Source organism: Malus sylvestris, chromosome 13 (assembly GCF_916048215.2).
Source record: "Malus sylvestris chromosome 13, drMalSylv7.2, whole genome shotgun sequence".
NCBI classification, from domain to species: domain Eukaryota; kingdom Viridiplantae; phylum Streptophyta; class Magnoliopsida; order Rosales; family Rosaceae; genus Malus; species Malus sylvestris.
This window is the reverse complement of record NC_062272.1, coordinates 18217999-18243759: the sequence shown is the minus strand read 5'-3', so window position 1 is coordinate 18243759 and position 25761 is coordinate 18217999. Positions and strand designations below refer to the sequence as shown.

Genomic DNA, 25761 nt, shown 5'->3' with positions numbered 1-25761 from the left:
ACGAACGTCCTCCAACTGAAATTACTCCAAAATTCGTCCATTTGATGGTGTTTTTCTCCAGAGGAAGTCGGAAGTCCTATATTGAAAATACAATTCAAAGTATCAAAATTCTTCCAAAATATACTAAGATTAGGGTAAAATATATAATATAAAATATACTCATCAAAATACCCCCAAACTTAGCTTTTTGCTTGTCCTCAACCAAAACAAGACTCAAAAAAAAAAAAAAAAATTTAACAAACTAGACAACTAGCTAAAATTAACTAACAAAAATTTTCAACTTCAAAGTTGCAATCCATAGAACATTTTAAAAACTAGAACATCTTTTCAAAAGCTCCAACCAATCCCACCACAAAGTCTAAGCCATTTAGAATCAATTAGAAAAGAATTCACAAACTTCCTTTGGTGTAAAGTGAACCAACATAGTTAAGGAGACTCGACTAAAACTCTTACCTCTCGTCCTTCTTTATTTCACACATACTAACTTTGAATATAACCATTTTTTTTCGTTTTCTTTTTAATTTTTTTTTAATTTTTTTTTCTTTTCATATATAACAATTTTTTATTTATTTATTTTAATAACAGTAGTGGTCGTGCAATGTCGGTTCACTTAAGCTTTCGATCCAACCCATGTAGCGAGCTTTAGGTCAATGACTCCCAAACCACTAGGGCTTTAGGGCACTAAGTGTAGAACACCTCTAAGGACTTATTAACTCGAGCTGAAAATGCTATGAAACCAACTAACCACCCTGCCCCATGCCAAAACTCTATCGTTTAACGTGAGAATCACTGCTGATTAGGCAGGACTGGCCTGGTTACTAAGCAAAACCTCGGGTGAGACAATTATTACTTTTTTCACAATAATAACTGACTTTACTTAAAACAAAAATTAAAAATAAACTTAGACTAAAAGCAAGTATTTCAATCTGACTCCCCACAAACCATGTTGGTGTGATGTGCAAAGTTCAAAGTATAATTCATAAATTAGTGTCTAAGCAACGATAAATAGAAAAGACTCTATTGTGGGATTAATCTTCACCATGTCCATTTGTTCCAACGTTTAAAATAATCTATGGATATTAACTTAAAAAGAATGAAAATTTTTAAACTAACACAAAAATCAAAAATTAAAATCCTAAAATTTTACTTTCCCACCCCCAAACTTATATCACACTTTGTCCTCAAGGTGTGGAAAATAAATGGAAACTAAAAAAAACAAAAAGCAAAACTGGAAAAGATAAAACAAAAGCCTAGACTAAATAAACTAAAAGAAAAAAGAAAACAGAGAAGAAACAAAGAAATTAAAATAAACAAATCCTAAAATTTTACTTTCCCACCCCCAAACTTATATCACACTTTGTCCTCAAGGTGTGGAAAATAAATGGAAACTAAAAAAAACAAAAAGCAAAACTGGAAAAGATAAAACAAAAGCCTAGACTAAATAAACTAAAAGAAACTTTGTCCTCAAGGTGTGGAAAATAAATGGAAACTAAAAAAAACAAAAAGCAAAACTGGAAAAGATAAAACAAAAGCCTAGACTAAATAAACTAAAAGAAAAAGGAAAACAGAGAAGAAACAAAGAAATTAAAATAAACAAATAATAGAAAGGAAAACTAATGAAAATGGCTTGAAAACTTTGAGTTTTAATGATAAGGACAAAATAAAGGGTAAAGTGAATAGTACCAGGATTGACTTTTTAGTGTAAAAATGTGGTTTTTCGTTAAAGTGAACAGTATCAGGTGCTTTTCGTTAAAGTTCCCATAATAGAAATGTGTGGAAAATAAATGGAAACTAAAAAAAACAAAAAAGCAAAACTTGAAAAGATAAAACAAAAGCCTAAACTAAATAAACTAAAAGAAAAAGGAAAACAAAGAAGAAACAAAGAAATTAAAATAAACAAATAATAGAACAAACAGAAAAGAAAGAAAAGAAGCACCTGGATTCGAACTCAGGACTTAGGGCTGTGTGAAGACGCGCGGACCACCACGGACAGTGCCATACTTGTGTCAACTTGCGCAACAGCTAGTATAGAAACAGGTGTAGCAGTTGCATGTGTCATTTAAAAAAAACCTAGCTATTATTGAACACGCACAGGATTCCCTTTTCACTAGCCTCGATCCCTGAGCCACCAAACGGCTCCCTGTCTCCCATTTTGAAAATGTCCCTATCCCAACAGATAGGACACGCCACATGTCACGCATCCATATGATGAATTCTTTAGGATTCTAAAAGAAAGGTTCAGATGCACCCATTTCTCTCCCTTCTAATTTTTTTTTTTCGTTTCAAGAAACTCCAGCCTTTTCTCACTAAAAACCCAAACGTACATCCATATCAGAAATAAGTCTCCTATTTTCCTCAACCCACTCTCTTGTTTGCTCTCAGACCCCATATCTCTTTAAAATGAAAATTAGCTTTCATTCTCTCTCATTTTTCTCAATCCGAAAAGACTCTCGGAACTCTTCCCAGTTTCAGAAATCAGCTGCTCAACCACACACACGTGCAGGACCGTCTCTCACACAGCAACACCACCACACACACTCTCCTCTGCAAGAACCCCAAAAGCAACGTCTCTGCCATCTGCAGGTAACACGCCCTCGTCCTTTTTTTTTTTTTTTTTTATAGTCTCTGAGTAACTGGTTGAACACCATGGTTCTGTGACTGATGCATGTTGGTCTCAGGTCTGTGTATATTATGAATGTGCAAATGTCCATGACCTGAAAACTCTCTGCATGTAATTATAATGGTGTGGTATTTGTGCAGAACACTGAGATCCGTGACAGATCCGAGAGAAAGAAATCTCAATTGAAAATCCACTGGACAGAAAGCATGGCACATCTTGAAAGTCTTGATCTGTCGATATTGAAGGTATAACATGCATCCCTGCGCTTGTTTGAATGTCATTAGTAATTTCATCAAAAGATCTTCCAAAAATTAATATGACGAAGGTGGACTTAAAGGAATGAGAAATAAAAGTAATTCATATGACCAAGAAAAAGGGAAAAATAAAACGTGGAATACTCCTGATCTGATGAACAAATAAACAAAAAGGATAATACCTGCAGACCTAGAATGAATTTCACAATGTTGTGTGTTTTAAGTGATTCATAACCTGTATCATGAAAGTCAAAGTGTCATTAGTCTTTCTATTGTGAACTGTGCAGGATAACAATCTGGTCTCGGAACAAAGGAAGAAAACAGGACATCTCAAACATCACAGATCCGCCTCCCATACGAAGGTAAAACTAGTCCAGGGTTGTGATGTGTCTTGATCTATAAAAATGATGTTTATGTCCCAGCATGGTTTCATTGTATTGCTCTATGTGCAGGGATGTGGATCCATGATAAAGCCACGGAAACAGAAGTAAACACACAAGCTCAACGGACGAAACCAGCGCAGGCCGCATGACCCAGATCGGTGCATCTGGGAGGTAAAATTCGAGTCCCTACAAGTTTAGTTGTTGTAGATCTGGTAGTAATAGCTGTACTCAATTCTGTGGTGTATGGATCTGTGATTTAACTGTGCTTCTCCTCCATGCATCGCAAAACTGAGCTGCAGAAAATTAACTGCTCAAAATTATGTTTCTGTGCTGGATCTGCAACAATAACCCCCAAACTTGCATATGTGAATGACTTTATGTTAACTACTTTAAATTTCTAGCATAGTGTAGATGTGGTTGATGTTAATGTGGACTTGCTGCTGGGTGCATGATTCCAGTATAGGATGCTCTTTATTTTCCATGTTTTCAACCTGCAATTAACCAATATGCGATAATTAAAAACAAAACTAAAATCAACATGCGTAAATAAAAAAAGCGGCATATTTTTGGATTTTTTTTTCACGTTTTTTATTTTTTTATTTATTTTTATAATATGTATTTTATTTTATTTTATTAAAACTTAGGTATGTAAATGCATCTAGAAATTTAACTAATAATAATAAAAAAATCAAACAAAAAATAAAATAAGGAAAGAGTTTAGAAAAATTGGGTTGCCTCCCAATAAGCGCTTTATTTTAAGTCTGTAGCTAAACGTTGCAGAAGTCCGATGGCTAGATCACTGGTTCCTTTAGGGTCAAAGACTCGCTTGCACCAAATTTTCCTATGCATGGTTTTAGTTGATGTTTGGTAACCTTCAATGAGAAATCTGTGCCCTCAGCCTTGATGTCCGCATTACCATTCTGAAAAACTTTAGTAACTAGAAAAGGACCTTTCCATCGAGACTCTTGTTTCCCTGGGATGATTTGAAATAGGAACTTAACAACCACACTTTTTTACCAGGCTGTATTTTCTTAAAATTTGGGCTGCCTGGCAAATTTTCATGTTTTTTCATAGTGTTAATTGGCTGGTCATCATGTAGCACCCTTTGCTGCTGTGGTTTAGGACTTGTACAATCACGAGTCAAATTCAGGGGCTTTATGGATAGATGGTCAGTTGATGACCTATTCATAAATTCGGCACTTGGTAAACCATCCAATGCATCAACACGTATGCATTCTTGCTTATCACCTGAATGTATGCTTGCTTCAAACAACTTGAAAACAACAGTTTGATCTTCAACCCGGAATGTTAATGTTCCGGCTTCCACATCAATAAGAGTTCGGGCTGTTGCCAGAAATGGGCGGCCCAAAATGATGGGTGTTGTCAAATCTTCATCCATGTCCAACACCATAAAATCAGCTGGTCAATATAAATTGTCAACCTTCATAATAACATCTTCAATGACTCATCTAGGGTAGGTAATTGAACGGTCAGCCAATTGAATAATACTGGAGGTGGGCTTCAGCTCTCCTTCACCTAAACGTTTAAAAACAGAATAAGGCATTAAGTTTACACTTGCACCTAAATCAATTAAAGAACTACTAAAATCATAATTTCCAATGGTGCAAGAGATGGTAAAACTCCCTGGATCTTTTTTCTTTGGAGGTAATTTATGCAATAGGACCGCACTGCACTGTTCTGTAAGAATCACTTTTTCAAAATCAACGAGCTTCTTTTTCTTTGTGCAAACATCCTTCAAACATTTGGCATAAGATGGAATGTTCTTGATTGCATCAATTAATGGTAAATTAATTTGAACTTTAGCCAAAGTCTTCATGAAATCTGTCAACTGTTGATCTTTAGCTTTAGGCTTCAACCTTTCGGGATAAGGCATAGGAGGCTCATAAACACGTTATGCAGTTTTTGTGGTAGCTTCTGCAGTATTTTCGGATCTGTCTTGTGGCTGCCCAGAATCTGCAGAAATTGCAGAATCTACAAAAATTGCAGATTTAGTTTAGGGCTGTTCTGCTACCCGCGAATTTCCAGCGCAATTTTCTTGTCTATTTTCATAACTTTTGCCAGACCGTAAAGTATGTACAGCATTGCATTCTTCTCGTCCTCTTGGATTAGGTACTGTTTGACTAGGAAATGTACCCAGAGCTCTTTCTGAAACCTGCAATGCAATCTGTTCAATTTGTTTTTCCATATTTTTAATTGATGCATTCAGATTTTGGATTTCTTGAGTGGTAGTATTTGCTAATTTTTCAATTGCAACCTCCTAATCAGCCTTTGGTGCAGCAGGTTGTTGTACCAGCTGTTGAAATTGTGGCCTAGAATGCTGATCTTTGTCCCACTTTAAATTAGGATGATCTCTCTAACCTGGGTTGTAGAAATTTGAATACGGGTCATATCTGGGACGCTGGAAATTGTTAAATGCATTAACCTGCTCTACTGTAAAATCTGGACAAACATCTTTATGTGGGCAGCTCATAAAATCATGAGTTATCATGTTGCAAATGCTGCAGGCAGCTTGTAAGGGCTGCTGTACAGCAACTTGTGAACCTGGTATTCTTTGTAATAACATGTCAAATTTTGCATCAAGCCTTTCTCCATTTTTTCAATTTGTGCTGTAACATACGAATAACCGTTAGACATCTAAAAAACAGACCTAGATTGTGGCTGCTCAACTGCCCACTGTTGTGTATCTGCTGCCATTTTTTCAAATAACAAACAAGCCTCTTGTGCATTTTTATCTTTGTACGAACCTCCGCATGAAGCGTTGACAAGAGTTTTTGTAGTCATATTCAACCCTCTGAAAAATATATGCATTTGATCAGTAGTGTTAATACCCGAATGTGGACATTTTCTAATCAACTCTTTGAACCGCTCTCACGCATCATGAAACTCCTCATTTGGCTTTTGGGCAAAAGGTAAAATCTGAGTTCTCATGTCAAGAGTCTTCGAAGCTAGATAATACTTGTTTAAAAAAAATTCACTAAGTTGAGCCCAAGTACTAATGCTTCCAGATAGGAGTGTGAGGAGCCATCTTCTTGCTTGATCTTTTAGAGTGTATGGAAACAAACGCAGCTTAATAGATTCGGCTGAGAATCCCCTCACCAAAATATTTTTGCATCCCATTAAAAATTCTGCAATATGCATGTTTGGATCGTCAGATGATAACCCATGAAATGTAGGTAGAATATTAAACATGTGCTGCTTTATTTCAAATGTAGACCCTTCCTCCACTGCCGGATAAGTAATGCAACTTGGTATATTTGTGGTATGGGCTGTTAAAGAATCACCCAAAGGCAAACCTGCCTCTGGAATAACGAATGCCATTTTTCCTTTACTGTGCAGATTCCCAGAAATTGAAGACTACAGAAAAGTCCCCTTCAGAGAAGGAACCCACTGCAAATTTTTCTCCCTGCGTCTCTTTAAAGTCTGCACGAGTTCTGGATCGAAAGGAAGCAATTTCTGGACTGTTGAACGGGTGCTAACCATGCACAGATTATAATTGTAATATGCACTGTACTGTTGTAATCTGTGAAAAACAAAAATAAAAATGAAAATTAAATAAATTATATATATATATATATATATATATATATATATATATATAAACAGCCATAACTAATTCAAAATCTGATTAGTATGGATTATTTTAAATAATCCCCGGCAACGGCGCCATTTTCTTGATAGGGATTTTTACTACTCATGTGAATGGGCTAAAAACTCCTATTATACTTGCAAGAATCACAAGGTTGTTGTAGTATAAACGGTTCTCGTAAGGTCATTCTCCACAGGGATTATTAAACAATTCGAAACAAACCAAATTTCAATTAATTATTGTAAAGTATAAATTTAGGTGATTGATTTTATAACCTAATTAAAATAAAAACGAAAATAATGAATTAAAATAAACAATCTGCAATATTAGAACTAGAGAGAAAAGAAAACAGTTTTGGGAGAATCAAATTAAGAAAGCACTAGGGTTCCACCATCACCTAGCAATCCTATGAATTTTTACTAATTACTTATGATCTACACATACCACTTTGAAGGTTAGATTTTCCTAATTCATATTCTACTTGGAACCTCCAACATAGAACGTATATCTAACATACAACCCGTCCGGACGTTCGGATCAAATCTGAACATGAAAGACTCATTATGCTTTATGAAAATCCTTTGAAAAACCATGCAACCCTTAAGACGTGGTGTTCATCCTAAGTGAAATTACAATTATTAATCACAAGAAGCTAGCGTCAATTTCAGGGAACCTTCCGACCAAAATTGCATCAAATTACTTTTCTAAAGATCCTAATGGTGATCAAGCATTAAGACAATTAGATAGTTTTTGTCCCGGTGATTAACAATTCAAAGTACGCATGCAATCAATCATAAGCAATTAAATAAAAATCACATATTCATGCTAAGGCTCAAGGCTTCGCCCTAGCAAAAGAAATTAGTTACGCATATTCATAATTGAAATCATAAAAAATATTCTTAAGAAAATGATTGAAAACACCTTCAAGTAGAAAATCTCCAAAACCCTAGCAATTCTCTCTGTCTCCAAAATTGCATAAAATAAAGCGTAGTCAACTACTGTAGACGGCCAAGCAATAAATCTGCCAAGCCCCCCACACAAACCCTAAAAACATGTCCTTTATTCCCATTAGGAAACTAATAATAATAATAAAATAAAATAGGAAACATAACTCTAAATTAAATAGTAAAATTCGCCTAAAATCTGAACAGCCACGTTTTGGACCAATATGTTGCTCCAAAATTGGCCCAATATAGCTGGATTTAATGTTTGAAATATTCTAAACACTTCTTCAGAAGGCCACAAACCCATCCGAGATCATCTTGGGCTCCAAAAACGCAATTTAAGCCCAAAAACGTCATTTTTCAGCACTGCGCATCGCTCCTTTATTTTATCGCCAGAAAATAACCGCTTGGTGGAAAAATCCAAAATTTTGATAAGATCAAGCTAAGTGACTCACGAACGTCCTCCAACTGAAATTACTCCAAAATTCGTCCATTTGATGCTGTTTTGCTCCAGAGGAAATCAGAAGTCCTATATTGAAAATACAATTCAAAGTATCAAAATTCTTTCAAAATATTAACCAAAATATACTAAGATTAGGGTAAAATATAAATATAAAATATACTCTTCAATTCACTAAACAACAAAAGAAAACTGGTCTTTCAAGTTGAATCTATCTATGATATTATGAAGGAATATTACTATTCGACTCACCACGGCTATCACAATGATCTGTCGGTCCCTCAATTCACTCCATCACCAGCCTAAAATAGCCCCTAATGAAGAAAAAAACGAAAATGATGAGATAGAATGCCCAAACAAAGCCATTTTAAAGAAAAAACCGCTCTAAAGGGGGTCAATTCACTACGAAAAGGAAGGAAAAAGGCTCAACTACTTACAAATCTCTTTTTTTTTCTCTTTTTTAGCCCCCTCTTACCTAGTCGAATGGTTTCGTCAGCTCAAGTCTTCGATAGTCAAGAGAGCATGACAACCACATTTCCTAAAATACCTAATCTTTGAGACATATCTATCCTTATTCCATGCATTCAACTTATTCAGTGCATAAATAACTCTTCTTTTCCTCTCCCGATGGTCGAGAATATTACATATTACCATCTCCCTTAGGTCTCGAAGTCCACTGAGGAAAACGCACCTTGAATGAAATGAAAAATTGGGACATCTTATTCAACAATTGGGACATCTTATTCATCTGTGAGACAGACCAATCCCTATTTCAAATCCCTATTAAACAAAAGTCCTATTTCTTCTTTAACTTGAATCGACATATAGACTCCTCATCAGGGGTCGAAACTACGTCAATGAAATTCCACTAAGTGAGAGCATCGGCATGTGATTAAAGTTCCTCCCTAGCTATGGAGCACGAACCTGTATTTGACCAGGAGGTAGAGTTGTTATTCAATGGTGCAACTTGCATTTTTGACATAAGTAAAGGACAGGTCTCTACCAGTTCTCGTTGAGACAGGTTAGAATGCAAGTCTTCTTTTTTCTTAACCTGACATAAATTGATTGGTGGAATGATGATGGACTTACAAATGAAGATTTAATAAAAATAGGTTTTTCTTTAATATGGCTTAGGAATAAGGATAATTTTTTTATTGAAGATTTTTTAAATGATGGTTCACCATGATTGCTCTACTGTAAAATAAAGTATAAATTTATATAGACGAATCTGGTGGTTCCACTTGTTCGGCGGCGGCGGGGGGGGGGGGGGAGGGGGAGACCTGGTAGGAAGAGCAGTATGCACTCCATATTCCTAAGTCAAGACCCAGCCCCAGGAAAGATGGAATATTGAATGAATATACTTTCTTTGTTGTAGAAGGGTCTCGTCAGCATTCGCTTCCTCTCCCTTTCCCTTTGGTCTAGCAACAACAATACAAAACAAGATCAATATCTCTCAACTACCGGCTACCTCTCCCTTTTAGGATTCACGGCATTCCTACCTTTGGTTGGCTTACTGCTGTAGTTGGAGCGAGTCACAGTTCCGATTCTATTTGAACGAGCATTCCTACCAATTCCATTTGGAGGGGTAGATCCTGTCGATTAACTCGGTCCAGCAGTTGTTTCGGGTCTAGCACCGACATCAGTAGCACTACCATGAGTTGACTAAGCGAATGTTGCACCAGTAGACCAAATCGAGATCAAAATCCATACCCACTTCTTCTGGATTGGATCCAATAAGAGCATCTAAGGCAGCTTTAACGTAGGTAAGCGAGAGAAAAGATCTCAATAAAACTATTGTCCCACCGGCGAGTACAAGCTTACTTACCCAGTCCCACCAGGTGTACAACTTAAAGACGCTCCTAGGCACGAGCCTAAACTACCTAAGCAGTCTTACAATTGTGTAAGTCTAAGTTGTATCACTTCACTTACCTCAGTCTCACCAAAAGGATAACTACCCTGTCCCACCAGAGTGCTGTTTAAAGTCTGATGCGAAAATTAACTTAACACACAAATTTAACCCTCTTTTGACAATTGTAGTATAAGTATAAGTAGAGATCGTTCTGGACCGGGGATTAGGAGGGCTTGCTAATAACCTCTAAACTGACTCAAAAACATAAAACTAAACTTAAAAATATTTAACAAGACTCACAAGACCCAAAGCAAACTTAAAATACTCAAAACAGCTTAAAACAACTAAATAAACTTAAACTAGACACTAGGAATGACTTTGGACGAAAATTGACTTTTACTTGAATCAAAACATTTAAAAACACAAATTAAAACAGATTTTAACTAATTAGACACACTAAAGTAAAGGGGGATTGAGTTTTGGACAAAGTTGAAACAAACAAACAAGTATGAAAAACTAGACAGATTGTAAAACAAATTTGAGAAATAAGATGATGGATGAGATAGCTAGAGGCTTTTTCTCCACACATGATATGTATGCAAACAACTCGATTTCCAGTTACTACTTCAATGAATTATGAATGACAATGCTCCAAATTAACCGTGACATCACTAGTTAACTCCCAGATTTTCCTTGTTTTATTGGATTGGATGACATCATTCGACAACCCAAAACATTCTTCAAAAGTTCCCTACATGACATCATAATAGAGATACAATCAAAGATCATTACGTTTAATGAAAATCATAAGCATTGACAAAGAACTTGCAACTATGACATCATGTCACTCATGCTAGGAATTGAACTTAACGCGATCATTTATAAGCGACCTTCACTACATGTGAATATAAGTTTGTAACGATTATGTAAAACTTCCTTATACTCTAGCAATAGATTTATGCATGCCAATTAAGTGTCGACCCTTAATTAACAAATACAAATAAGTTATCAATCAAATAGTTAAGCCAATTGCATTCACGATTCAAGAGTTCACAACTGGAATTTATCAAATTATATTGCACACATAGTCATGGCTTTGAAATCACCCCTAGCCAAGAGGGGTTTAGCCACTCATATTTACAACAAAACGAAAGGAAATGAATTTACACACTAGAAACAAAAGAAAGAAAACACCTAAACGCTCCAACGATCCAAGTTGGACAGCAAGCACGTCCAAGCACTTTCCTTCCCCTTCCTTTGCTACGGCACAAGGTGTTGGTGAGTGTTTGAAGGTTTGTTTGTATGGAGAAATGGATGTGAAGATGAATTGATGTGTTTGGATGAAGGTTGTATTGAAATGGGGATGAATGATCAAGCCAAAACTAAACTCTATGGCTGCCACACACACTTCCTTTTATAGAGGAAGTGCACGACAAGGAAGGTGAATTGGTGGTGTGTGCAATGATTTAAGGGTGAAAATGAAATAATGATGCAAAGCATGGGGGTAAAATGGAGTGGTGTTGCAGCAATGAGTGCAAGGAGTGGTGTTAAAAAGTGAAGTGATGATGTAAAGCATGGGGGGTAAAATGGAGTGGTGTTGCAGCTAGGAAACATGAATGATTGTGCACATGGTATAGAAAGGAAATGGAGGTGGAATGGTGCAGAAATGAGTCAAAGGTGCCGCAAATGTCATGATGCACGGCATGGGATTCCAAAGGTGGTGGATGGTGCATCAATGAGTGTATGTAGTGGAGGTAAAAGTTGTATGAAATCTGATGGGTGAAGGGAACAAGGAGTGTGCAGCAATTGAGTGTAATGATTCAATGTATTGATGCATGAAATCAGAAATAATGAAGGAGACAAGGGTGGTGCACGGCAATGAAGTGTAATGAGTGTAATGGTGCATGAAATGAGTGCAAGAAATCTAGTGCATAAAGGGGACAAGGGTGATTATGCATGGCATGGGTGGAAAGGTAAGTAAGTGGTGAATCAATAAGTGCAAGGAGGTGAAAGGATATTGTGCACATGGTAGACAAAGGAAAGGAAGTGGAATGATGCAACAAATGAGTCAATGGAGGGAACATGGATGATGATGCACGGCATAGGAATCCAAAGGGAGTGCAATGGTGGTGCACAGCAATGATGGAAATGTGAATGGTGGAGTGACATCTCTTTGTGGCTGAGCTCTTTGTCCTTTTTACATTAATTCTTCTTTCTCTTTAGCACATTCCTAGCCTCTTTAGTCTTCAATTTCGCCCATCCACCTTGCTCCATGCATGTGTTATTCATTCCAAGCCCAAAACTGCTCCAAAATGCACCAAAATGCATCTTATTGCTTTATAAGGCCTATGGACCTACAAACACACGAAAATAGCTTAAAATACATAATTAACTAAGAAATAACAACATAAATGCATGAGAACAAGCTACTCAGTCGCATAAATATGTTCCTATCAAATTCCCCCACACTTAGCTTTTGCTAGTCCTCGAGCAAAACAAAACAAACGAAACAAACAAAACACAACCTAGATCTTCCAACATTTGCCTCAGGGATTTTTAATGAAACATAACATTTTAAAAATCATCATTCCCATAGATTTTGGTCATCTTTACGCTTGAGCACATACTTAATCACAGTCACCACTTACTAGTTCACAATTACCCAATTAAAACAATGTTTTGAATGTAGTAACATGCCTTAGAGAATTTGCTCAATTCCTTACAAGATACTCTCTATTTTCACACACATTTTCTGAGTACACACCCTACACTAGTTTATGTGAGAAGATTGATGTAAACATGAAAGACTAGGACTCACATATGTTATAACAAAGAAAGCAATTTTCTGGAGTTATTAAGCATGTTTAGATATGATCTTATGAATGGAATGCTACTACTTAGATGTGAGAACCAGTGACACCATATGCTCATACCAATTTCGAACTCCACAAATTGAAGCACACAACACTCAAGATTGAAGTCAAGGGTTGTAACAGGGCTTGGGGGTAATGGCTAACAAAGAAAGGATGGGGATAACAAACGTTCTTAAAGCGGTAGCAACTTTTAAATGCAAAGGGAAGATTCATGCAACACTTAGGGCCGAATTCAATGTTTTGAACCCTTTCTTTAACAAACAACACTTTAGAGCTCTTTTTCATACTTTTTTTTTCAATTCTTTTTTTTATTTTTACCCATGCCTTATTAAGGACTTTGGCACACACACATACATAGAATCACTTCCCCCACACTTGCTTTCTGCAATACATTGATAAAAAAAGGAGTTCATTTTAAGTCATGCTTTACTATGCTTCAAGAATAAGGGTATGGATGGTCCTAAAACTAGGCTAGGTAAGGATAGTGTGGATTAACAAAGAACATAGGCTTAACAAGGTTCAACGGGGTTAAACTTAAACACATAATGAAATAGGTGCACGGCAATTTGGCTTTGGTGGTCACTACACAACTTCATCTTGAATATGTGTTATGCAAATCAATAGCATGCTTTGAATGAAATAGGCATGAGTTCTAGCATTTCGAACTAAATGATGAAACGCCTTCTAAGTAGCAAGCAAGCAAAGAATAATGAGATCATGCAGCGACTTTAGAAAACAATGGTACACAGATTATTAACTCTCCAAATAAACGTTTAGGCTCAAGTCTTACAAGGTTGTAGCGTTCATTTGAGTTCCTTCCTTCAAGCATGTTACAAAAACTGATTTTTCCTTTATGATTGCATGTGAATTCATAAATTATAACCACAACCAAGCATACACCAAAGAGTAAATCAAATTTTCATCCATGTTTATAACTCTCTTTAATAGTCATGTAATTAAAAACCAAATCCTCAACATTGTGTTGGAAGGTACCCTAAGACACAAATAAACACACAAAAACAACTCTTTTTGGGTTTTTCAAAACAAATTTTCAAATTTTTATGAGATTTTCAGATTTTTATGTTAAAACACACTAAAACACTCCAAAACATCTTAAAAACACTTAAAACAGCAAGGAACAACACTAGAAGTAATGGGTGATAAACTCCTACAAATTTTATGCAAAACAACTTGGTTACCCCTCACACTTAAATCAAACATTGTCCTCAATGTTTCAAGCATAAACTCACACAAAAACAAGCAAACAAACAAACAACGAATATACATGACAAGTATAGCAAAGTAAAAACCAGACATAGTAGAGTTTAAGAACGCAAATCTGGTTTTGCAGATAGATGATCTTGTTGACTTTCCACAGCTTTGATCTCGAACTGGTTTGGAATTCTAAGCGAGGGATATTAGAGTTCCTTGGTTGTGCAGTCTGTATTCTTCTCTGCTTGTTTCTTCTGTACGGCAGGCAAGCACGAGGTAAAGGTGTTGATTTGTTTCTTTGTTCAATCTGTCCAAGTGCCGACCATTTGCTTTCTTTCTCCTTGTCCCTAGCTGAGGATGAATTAGCACATTGTCTCCACATGCTTCAAGGTATCATTTTCACTTCCTTTATCTATTCCCCAAGCAGATATGGTAGCTTGAGGAAGCGTAAGATGTTGAAAATGAGTAGTCGAGAGCAAGGCTAGGTAAGTAATCAGGAAGGGGTTACAGGCAGTCGGTTCCAGATCGGAAGATTGATACCAAGTGCTTACTCTCTTTCTCTTTGTCCCGCAGGTGAAAAACAACGACAATAAGAATGACAAGGAGAAAGCATGATATGAGATACTCTTACTTTCAACCTTCATGATATGAAATACTTTTTCTTTTGATGGGTTGTTTGTAGAGATATCCCAGGGAATAAGGAACACTGAGTGACTCGAGAGGCTTTGTTGGGAAGGCATTCTCAGAGATGAAGAAGGGTTATGTATATCTGCCTTGCAATGGAGGGTGAAGGTCGACATTTATATGAATTAATAACCGGTACTATTCTTTCACTCTTGTCGGCAACCGTTGGATGATTGAACAGTAAACTTCACATGCTTTCTACGTCACCAGAAATCTTCGATAGATTGCCCGTAATTTCCGCAAAGCTGAGTGTGCATGTGACAGATGCTGACACATCTGGAAAAGCAAATACCTCTCCAATTTCTGAGCTTGCCTCTTCGATTTCTGAGCTCACCTCTTCAATTTCTAAGCTCCGTCGAGTGCAGAGGTTGCATATAACAAGTGCGGACAAATTTGGAAAAGAGGATGACCCGTGGTTTCTGAGCAAGCCCAACTTTTGAGAAAGCTAGCGCCTCTTCGATTTTTGAATTTGCCTCTTCGATTTCTGAGCTCACCTCTTCGATCTCTGAAATCCCGTCGAGTGCTGATTTTTATAGAGGCGCGCAGTTCGTTTCAAAATACACTTGAATTTCCGCCTTAAAAACTCCCTTCTTGCACTTCTAAGATCCTGATTTGTCCGACCTCTTCTTTCTTCAACACCTTTGAAAATGTCTGGCCCCTCCGACTGTCGTTTTGACTTGAACCTTGGTGAAGAGGCATCCATGCCTTCTCTAGACAACATATGGCGCCCATCCTTCATATCCCTTACTGGTCCTCTTACCGTTGGGGATTCGGTGATGAAGAATGATATGACCGCTGCGGTGGTGGCCCGGAACCTTGTCACTCCCAAAGATAACAGACTACTTTCCAAACGATATGATGAGTTGGCTGTTAAGGATTCTCTTGCTCTCAGTGTGCAGTGTGCAGGTTTTGTGTCCAATATGGCCCAACGTCTATTTGCTCGAACCCGTCAAGTTGAATCATTGGCGGCTGAAGTGATGAGTCTCAAACAGGAGATTAGAGGGCTCAAGCATGAGAATAAACAGTTGCACAGGCTTGCACATAACTATGCTACAAACATGAAGAGGAAGATTGACCAGATGCAGGAATCTGATGGTCAGATTTTACTTGATCATCAGAGGTTTGAGGGTTTGTTCCAACAGCATTTGCCTTCGTCTTTTGGGGCTGTACCGCGTAGTGAAGCTCTAAATGATCAACCTCTGATACCTCCTCCTTCTGTGGCTCCGCCAACTGCTGAGGCTCCGCCGACTACTGAGACTTCTCTTAAGCAGCCTTTGTGAAGGCTGCCTCTTGTATTTTTCTGCCTCCTGTTCATTTTCAACGAATTTTAATGTAAAAATACCTTGCATATCTGTCAATGTTTCAAAAATAAACCCACACAAAAAACAATTAAACAAGCAACAAATAAAAATGATAATCATGGCAAAATAAAACTGCAGAAAAGGGAAGGTTTTTAGGAACGCAAAACATGGGTTGCCTCCCAAGAAACACTTGCTTTAACGTCTTGTAGCCGGACGAAACTTCCTTCTAAGCTTGGATAGGGCCCACGGCACTGAGTGGGATTTCTTCCACAATCTGCCCCACATCACTCTCATAGTATAGCTTCAGGCAATGCCCGTTCACTTTGAATTCGTCGCCGTTCCTTAAGCTTTTAACTTGGACTGCACCATGGGGAAAAACATTAGTGACAACAAATGGCCCAATCCACTTAGACCATAACTTACCAGGGAACAATCATAGACGGGAATTGAATAGTAGCACTTTCTGTCCAATTGAGAATGTTTTTCCCCGAATCATTTTGTCATGAAACGCCTTTGTTTTCTTATTGTAAATTCGTGCATTCTCATAGGCTTCGTTTCGTATCTCCTTAAGTTCATTCAGTTGGAGCTTTCTATTCATTCCAGCATCATCTAAGTCCAAATTGAATGTTTTCACAGCTTAGTGCGTTTTGTGCTCCAATTCCACAGGTAGGTGACACGGCTTGCCGTAGATTAGTCGAAATGGAGACATCCCTAGAGGTGTTTTGTAGGCAATGCGATATGCCTATAGTGCATCATCTAAATGCAAACACTAATCCTTCCGGTTTGGCCCAACAGTCTTCTCCAAGATTTGCTTGATTTCTCTATTCGAGACTTCGGCTTGGCCACTTGTTTGAGGATGGTATGGCGTGGAAACCTGATGCTTCACATTGTACTTTTTAAACAACGCCTCAATGGTGCGATTGCAAAAGTGGAACCTCCATCGCTTATAAACACCCTCGGCATGCCAAATCTGGAAAAGATGTTAGCCTTGATAAAATCTGCCACCACTCTAGAATCGTTAGTATGGGTGGCTTTGGCTTCCACCCATTTCGACAGATAATCAACGGCTAGCAAAATATAAGTAAAACCATATAAGGACGGAAAGGGTCCCATGAAATTCATATCCCATACATCAAAGATCTCCACATTAAAGATGAAGGTTTGCGACATTTGGTCCTTGGCACCTATTGTACCTGTTCTTTGGCATCTATCACAAATTATACAAAATGTTCTAACATCCTTAAACAATGTAGGCTAATAGAAACCACTCTCTAAAACCTTAAGGGTTGTCCTTTGGGTGCCAAAATGACCCCCACATGCATAACTATGGCAAAATGCAAGAATTGAATTAAACTCGGAATTGTACACACATCACACATCTACGAATAATCTGGTTAGGACAATACTTCCATAAATATGGATCATCCCACATATAAAACGTGCATCATTTCTGAGTTTATCACGCTTGTATTTATTTAGAGTGCTAGGAACTTGTTTTGTGACCAAATAATTGACCAAATCAGCATACCAGGGCTCACTTACCTCTAGGGACAGCAATTGCTCGTCAGGGAAGGTCTCTAGAATGGATAAGGAGTCCTCCTCGTGCACCAAACGGTTGAGGTGGTCAGCCATCACGTTTTCACTCCCCTTTTTGTCTCTTATTTCAATGTTGAACTCTTGAAGTAGGAGCATCCAATGAATCAGCCTTGGTTTGGCCTCCTTCTTGGTGAGAAGATACTTCAACGCTGCATGGTCAGAATATACAATCACTTTAGTGCCAAGTAAGTATGAACGAAATTTATCTAAAGCAAATACAACTGCAAGAAGTTCTTTCTCAATGGTAGAATAATTCAATTGAGCATCATTTAGGGTCCGGGAAGCGTAGTGGATGACGTGGGGCTGTTTGTTCCTTCTTTGGCCTAAAACAGCACTAATGGCATAATCGGATGCATCACACATCAGCTCAAATGGAAGGCTCCAATCTGGTGGCATGATGATGGGGGCCGAAGTCAACATGTCCTTGAGGGTTTTGAAAGCGGTCTCACACTCCTTGTTGAACTCAAAGGCTACTTCCTTTTGGAGTAAACGGCAAAGGGGTTAAGCATTTTTTGAGAAATCCTTGATGAATCTCCTATAAAATCCTGCATGCCCAAGAAAAGAACGAACCTCCCTCACCGAAGTGGGAGAGGGTAAGTGATGTACAAGATCTATTTTAGATTTATCAACCTCAATCCCTTTTTCTGATATGATATGCCCCAAAACTATACCTTGTTTTACCATAAAATGGCATTTTTCCCAATTCAAGACAAGATTAGTTTCGATGCATCGTTGTAAGATCAAAGTAAGATTATTCAAGCATGCATCAAATGAGTCACCAAAAACACTAAAGTCATCCATAAACACTTCAATGATCTTTTCCACAAATTCTGACAAAATACTTACCATACACCTTTGGAATGTGGCTGGTGCGTTGCATAGCCCAAATGGCATGCGTCGATAAGCAAAGGTACCAAAGGGACATGTGAAGGTAGTCTTTTCTTGGTCATCAGGAGCTATCACAATCTGATTATACCTCGAATAGCCATCAAGAAAACAATAAAATGAATGACCAGCTAACATTTCCAGCATTTGATCAATAAAGGGCAGCGGGAAGTGATCTTTTCTTGTCATAGCGTTGAGCTTCCGATAGTCAATACAAACTCTCCATCCGATTTGGATTCGGGTGGGCACAAGCTCATTATCTTCATTTTTTACCACAGTGACTTCGGACTTCTTAGGAACAACTTGGACCGGCGAGACCTAATGGCTATCAGAAATTGGGTAAATCACTCCACAATCTAGTAGCTTGATGATTTCCTTCTTCACAACGTCCATCATGGGTGGATTGAGCTGGCATTGTGCTTCTCTAGATGGTTTAGCTCATTCTTCCAAGAGTATTCGATGCATGCAAGTGGTAGGGCTAATTCCCTTGATATCGGCCAATGTCCAGCCAATGGCAGTTTTGTATTCCCGAAGCACCCTCACCAACTTGTCCTCCTCTTGTGCAGTGAGTGAAGAAGAGATGATGACGGGCAGCGTCTCTTGTTTTCCCAAAAACGCATATTTCAAATGACTCGACAATGGTTTAAGCTCTAGGGAGGGGGCTGGATTACAGAAGGAAGCAACTTGTTAGTCGAATTGGGAATTGAAATTAAGTCAAGAGACTTACCAATATGCCTTGGATTTGACTCTAGGGCAGCAACCATCTCCACCAATTCTTCTTGAATAGGCACAGCAAGACGTTCCTTGTTGTTGCCGTGTGCATGCCTAAGTGCTAACCCTTCGTTTTTTAGTCCAATGCTTTGCGTGAGAGTCTTTTCAAGTGCATCCTCACTCAAATCATAAAGGAATTCCTCTGCTCAAGAGTCAATCACATCAATAGAGAAACAAGAGTGACCATCATGAGGATATCTCACAACATCAGAAATATTGAAATCAATAACTTCCCCATCAAATTCCATGGTCAATGTTCTTTTGAATACATCTATCTTTGTACGGGCAGTCTTCATGAATGGTCAGCTAAGTAATATTGGTAATTGAGGGGAATGGTTCGAGTCTTCCATTTCAAGCACGTAGAAGTCCGCCGGAAAGACTAGGTGATTCACCTGCACTAAAACATCCTCCAAAACACCTTTTGGATACGCATTAGATCTATCGGCCAGTTGAATGATCACTCCATCATTTTTTTATTCTCCCAAGTTCATAAATGCATATATTGAATAAGGCATGACATTTATTAATGCACCTAGATCTAACATGGTAGATTCAAAACGAGTATTTCCTATAACACAAGGAATTGTAAAACTGCCTGGATCTTTGCACGTAGGAGGTAATTTTCGTTGCAACACAGCTGAGACATTCTCACTTACCCTTACCACCTCTTTGTTCAAAGCCCTCTTCCTTGTAGTGCACAGCTCCTTCAGGAACTTAGCATACTTGGGGACTTGTTTAATTGCATCTAGAAGTGGAATGTTGACTTGCACCTTTCTGAATGTGTCAAGGATGTCTTTGTCACTTTCATCCTTCTTTGATTACATAAACCTGCGAGGAAATGGTGCATTGGTTGGATGGAATTAGATGTCATGGAATTTGAACCTAACTTACCTTTGGTGGTCGAATTAGGGTGTGTAGGTGGCTGCAGCAAAGATTGCTCAATCCTTGCCGAAGGCAGGCCTTGTTCCTTCTCCTCATATTGCATCTTTTCGCCCTCATTTTGATTGGATTTAGATGGGCTGAGATCAGATCCAGCTTTTTTTCCACTTCGCAAGGTGATGGCTTTGGCAGATTCGAAGCCTCCCTTTGGATTCACATCCATCGAACTAGGTAACTTACCTAGTTCTCTACTAAATTGCCTCATGAACTCAGCCATTTGTCCCATTTGTCTCTTCAATTTAGTCAACTCTCGAGCTTGAGTTTGCACTTCCTTGGCGTAATTGTGCATATCTTTGGCTTGATTTTCCTGACCCTTCGCCAATGTAGTTAGTAACTGAATAACTTGAGCATTATCAAAAGACGAACCTGAGTTATTTTGGGCAGGTTGTGTTTGGGGTTGTGCGGGCGCATACAGCCTTTGATAGAATCCTGGAGGTTGCTGTCTGAATGCACTTTGTTGTTGGGTTTGTTGGGGCTCCCTCCATTTGAAATTTGGATGATTTCTCCAACCTGGATTGTATGTATTCAAGAACGGATCATTCCTTGGTTGGTTTTGACTCCCAAAACCCATGGCGTTGGCAGATTCCCACCCTCCGTTCTCGATCAATTGAGGGCACTTATCCGTGATATGTCCATTCATTGAGCACACGCCACAAACAGCTACACTTTGTTCTTTTGGTTTTTCAACCACCTATGAAAGAAGAGTAGTAAGATTAGCCATTTGATTTTGAAGTTCGGAAATAGCACTTACCTCGTTAACTTGTTGTTGCCATAGGTTGTCTCTTTGACCAACGCCTTCATATTGTTGAGCATTCAATGCTCGGTTAGCAATTAAGGTCTTGTCAGCCATGGGTGTTTTGTCCACCAAAGCTCCTCCCGCTGAGGCGTCTAGCATTTGGCGTTCAATTGGTAGAAGCCATTCGTAGAAATATTGAAGAAAAGGCTCATCCTTCATTTGGTGCTGTGGACATCAAGCAACAAGGGTTTTAAAACGCTCATAGTAAGTGGGAAATGATTCACCTTGGTTTTGCTGAATGCCACTAATCCTTTTGCGTAGTAGAATGATTCGAGAAGTTGGGAAAAACTTCTCCAAAAATGCTCGTTTCATACTCTCCCATGATGTGACAGTTCCGAGGGCTAGCTCATACAACCAATTTTTAGCCTTTTCCAAGAGAGAAAAGGGAAAAGTCTTCATTTTCAAAATGCTCCCATCAACATTCACAGGGGTCATGCTCGAACAAACAACCTCGAACTCCTTCAAATGTTTATTAGGATCTTCCATGGACAACGCATGGAACTTAGGAATATGATGCAATAAACAGGACTTTAATTCGAGCTCGTCGGTCTTGTTTTGGGCCGCCCTTGGATATTGAATGCATAAAGGCAGAGCATTGTCCAATCCCGAAGCGGAAAGCTCCTTGATTGTTCGATTGTCTACTGCCATATCTTGGACTTCTTCAAAAGTCCTTGATGCGGCCTCCTCTTGCTCTTCTACTTTGTCTTCTTCAAGATCTGGTGCAGGTTGAGATGGTTGGGGTTCTTGTTGATTCCTTGCTCATCTCAAAGTTTGTTCAAAATCGTCGTCAAAGTCAAAGATGTGCTTATGAACAGGTTGAGAACTTCGAGTCATAAACCACATAAAACAAGAAAACAAGTAAAATCAGCAACTAGGAACAAAAACACATGAAAATAAACAAAAAGAAATAACAAGGGATTAGCAAAGTTGCTAATCCCCGGCAACGGTGCCAAAAACTTGATGCGAAAATTAAATTAACACACAAATGTAACCCTCTTTTGACAACTATAGAATAGGTATAAGTAGGGATCGTTCTGGACCGGGGATTAGGAGGGCTTGCTAATAACCTCTAAACTGACTCAAAAACATAAAATTAAACTTAAAAATACTTAACAAGACTCACAAGACCCAAAGCAAACTTAAAATACTCAAAACAGCTTAAAACAACTAAATAAACTTAAACTAGACACTAGGAATGACTTTGGACGAAAATTGACTTTTACTTGAATCAAAACATTTAAAAACACAAATTAAAACAGATTTTAACTAATTAGACAGACTAAAGTAAAGGGGGATTGAGTTTTGGACGAAGTTGAAACAAACAAACAAGTATGAAAAACTAGACAGATTGTAAAACAAATTTGAGAAATAAGATGATGGATGGGATAGCTAAAGGTTTTTTCTCCACACATGATATGTATGCAAACAACTCGATTTCCAGTTACTACTTCATTGAATTATGAATGACAATGCTCCAAATTAACCGTGACATCACTAGTTAACTCTCAGATTTTCCTTGTTTTATTGGATTGGATGACATCATTCGACAACCCAAAACATTCTTCAAAAGTTTCCTACATGACATCATAATAGAGATACAATCAAAGATCATTACGTTTAATGAAAATCATAAGCATTGACAAAGCACTTGCAACTATGACATTATGTCACTCATGCTAGGAATTGAACTTAACGCGATCGTTTATAAGCGACATTCACTACATGTGAATATAAGTTTGTAACGATTATGTAAAACTTCCTTATATTCTAGCAACGGATTTATGCATGCCAATTAAGTGTCGACCCTTAATTAACAAATACAAATAAGTTATCAATCAAATAGTTAAGCCAATTGCATTCACGATTCAAGAGTTCACAACTAGAATTTATCAAATTATATTGCACACATAGTCATGGCTTTGAAATCACCCCTAGCCAAGATGGGTTTAGCCACTCATATTTACAACAAAACGAAAGGAAATGAATTTAAACATTAGAAACAAAAGAAAGAAAACACCTAAACGCTCCAACAATCCAAGTTGGACAGCAAGCACGTCCAAGCACTTTCCTTCCCTCCCTTTGCTACGGCACAAGGGGTTGCTGAATGTTTGAAGGTTTGTTTGTATGGAGGAATGGATGTGAAGATGAATTGATGTGTTTGGATGAAGGTTGTATTGAAATGGGGATGAATGATCAAGCCAAAACTAAACTCTATGGCTGCCACACACACTTCCTTTTATAGAGGAAGTGCACGGCAAAGAAGGTGAATTGGTGGTGTGTGCAATGATTCAAGGGTGAAAATGAAGTAATGATGCAAAGCATGGAGGGTAAAATGGAGTGGTGTTGCAGCAATGAGTGCAAGGAGTGGTGTTGAAATGATTCAAAGGTGAAAGTGAAGTGATGATGCAAAGCATGGGGGTAAAATGGAGTGGTGTTGCAGCTAGGGAACATGAATGATTATGCACATGGTATAGAAAGGAAAGGGATGTGGAATGGTGCAGAAATGAGTCAAAGGTGCAGCAAATGTCATGATGCACGGCATGGGATTCCAAAGGTGTTGAATGGTGCATTAATGAGTGTATGTAGTGGAGGTAAAAGTTGTATGAAATCTGATAGGTGAAGGGAACAAGGAGTGTGCAGCAATTGAGTGTAATGATTAAATGTATTGATGCATGAAATCAGAAATAATGAAGGAGACAAGGGTGGTGCACGGCAATGAAGTGTAATGAGTGTAATGGTGCATGAAATGAGTGTAAGAAATCTTGTGCATGAAGGGGACAAAGGTGATTATGCATGGCATGGGTGGAAAGGTGAGTAAGTGAGAATCAATAAGTGCAGGGAGGTGAAAGGATATTGTGCACATGGTAGACAAAGGAAATGAAGTGGAATGATGCAACAAATGAGTCAATTGAAGGAACATGGATGATGATGCACGACATAGGAATCCAAAGGGAGTGCAATGGTGGTGCACTGCAATGATGGAAAGGTGAATGGTGGAGTGACACCTCTTTGTGGCTGAGCTCTTTGTCCTTTTTACATTAATTCTTCTTTCTCTTTAACACATTCCTAGCCTCTTTAGTCTTCAATTTCGTCCATCCACCTTGCTCCATGCATGTGTTATTCATTCCAAGCCCAAAGTTGCTCCAAAATGCACCAAAATGCATCTTATTACTTTATAAGGCCTATGGACCTACAAACACACGAAAATAGCTTAAAATACATAATTAACTAAGAAATAACAACATAAATACTTGAGAACAAGCTAACTCAGTCGCATAAATATGCTCCTATCAAAGCCCCGAACCAAAACTTCATTAAATGAGATGTACCTTATTCACCTGAATACGAGGATTAACTCTTTACTACCCACAATAAGTATAAATTAGGGACAGTCTCCTGAACATGAGACTAAACTATTTACTTTTGGCCTGCATTAGTATAAACTATGAATGGCAAACTCCTGGTCGGCATGAGTATACTGGGTGTAAGCAAATAACTCCTAAGCAAGAGTGTAAAAGGCAAAATCAAACCATGGAATTCATGCATATATAATACCAAAAAATAAAACCAAGTTTATAGGTATGTCCTATCGGCATAAAGAAAGTCAAATCAAAACTATGAAGATGTCCAAGGTAGACAAAGCAAGAAAGCTCAAAGCCCAACTGTCTCAACGGACTTTTGCAGCCCCAGAATCTTCTCCCTATAAACATAAAAGGAAGATGCTACACGTTCATACTTATGCTCGGCAAGAACGACCCTCATCGACAAGCTTTCTATGTCCTATGCAGTAGATTCCATTTGCGACTCTAGCTCGAACTCTTTGTCATTACACTCATCCAACTCTTCCATAAGAGATGAAGCTTAGTTCCGCAAACCCGACAGCTTCCTTTCCAACTCAATGATCTGCTCCTGCAAAGATGAGTGGGCGGTCTTCAGATCCTTGCCTACAGTGTGGCATGCATTAAGCAAGTTCATCTTTTCCTCCAAGGTCTTCTCAAGTTCTTTAGCTTGAGCTACTAGCTCTGCCACGATGACGTTCTTTTTCTCCTAGATCACATCCGAATCGAACTTCTTCCGCTTTGCCTCAAACTCAACACTTGCAATGAATAAAGCACGACTCCGCTTAGAGAATGGTGACAGATCAAAGCCCAATGACTCAAAAAAGACCTAATCGGCAACTGTAGCCGAAAGTTCTACTAGAGCACACTCTCAGAGACTGCTAATTAAAGAGTTACCCATCTCATTCACAAATATCTAAATACTGGAGCCAAGCATCTAACCCAGCACTATCGATTTGCTAGCCACGGCATCACCAGTCAAAGAACCCTGATTGCCTTATTCAAGTATTAAGGGAAAATCAGACCAAACATAAAGTATACAAGTCTTAACCTGATAAGGACAAGACTTCTAACCTGTTGAAGTGGGACTTAGAGGTTCTTGGATACAGACATCTCTATGTCGTTCTTTGAAGTATCAAGAAGAACTACGTCTAAAGAAGTGGTCGGTGATACTGGATCTAATCTGGTCACTGGAAGAGAAATTCCACTCCTAAACCACGAATGTTTTTTCATCTTTGTCTGTTTCCCA

At 38.3% G+C, this 25761-nt stretch overlaps 1 protein-coding gene and 1 non-coding gene across 2 annotated transcripts; both read left to right on the top strand.

Annotated features, from left to right (window-relative positions):
• Positions 1-2262: 2262 nt before the first annotated feature.
• Positions 2263-6842, top strand: LOC126595725 (uncharacterized). The gene is made up of 5 exons (XM_050262034.1): positions 2263-2583; positions 2761-2865; positions 3162-3236; positions 3327-3428; positions 6615-6842. The coding sequence occupies exons 1-4, from the start codon at positions 2401-2403 to the stop codon at positions 3363-3365; spliced, it is 402 nt and encodes a 133-aa protein (XP_050117991.1). The 5' UTR covers positions 2263-2400; the 3' UTR covers positions 3366-3428; positions 6615-6842.
• LOC126598256 (small nucleolar RNA R71) lies at positions 6105-6209 on the top strand. Its single transcript, XR_007614768.1, has one exon. It is a non-coding gene; the product is annotated as a small nucleolar RNA R71 (small nucleolar RNA).
• Positions 6843-25761: the final 18919 nt, after the last annotated feature.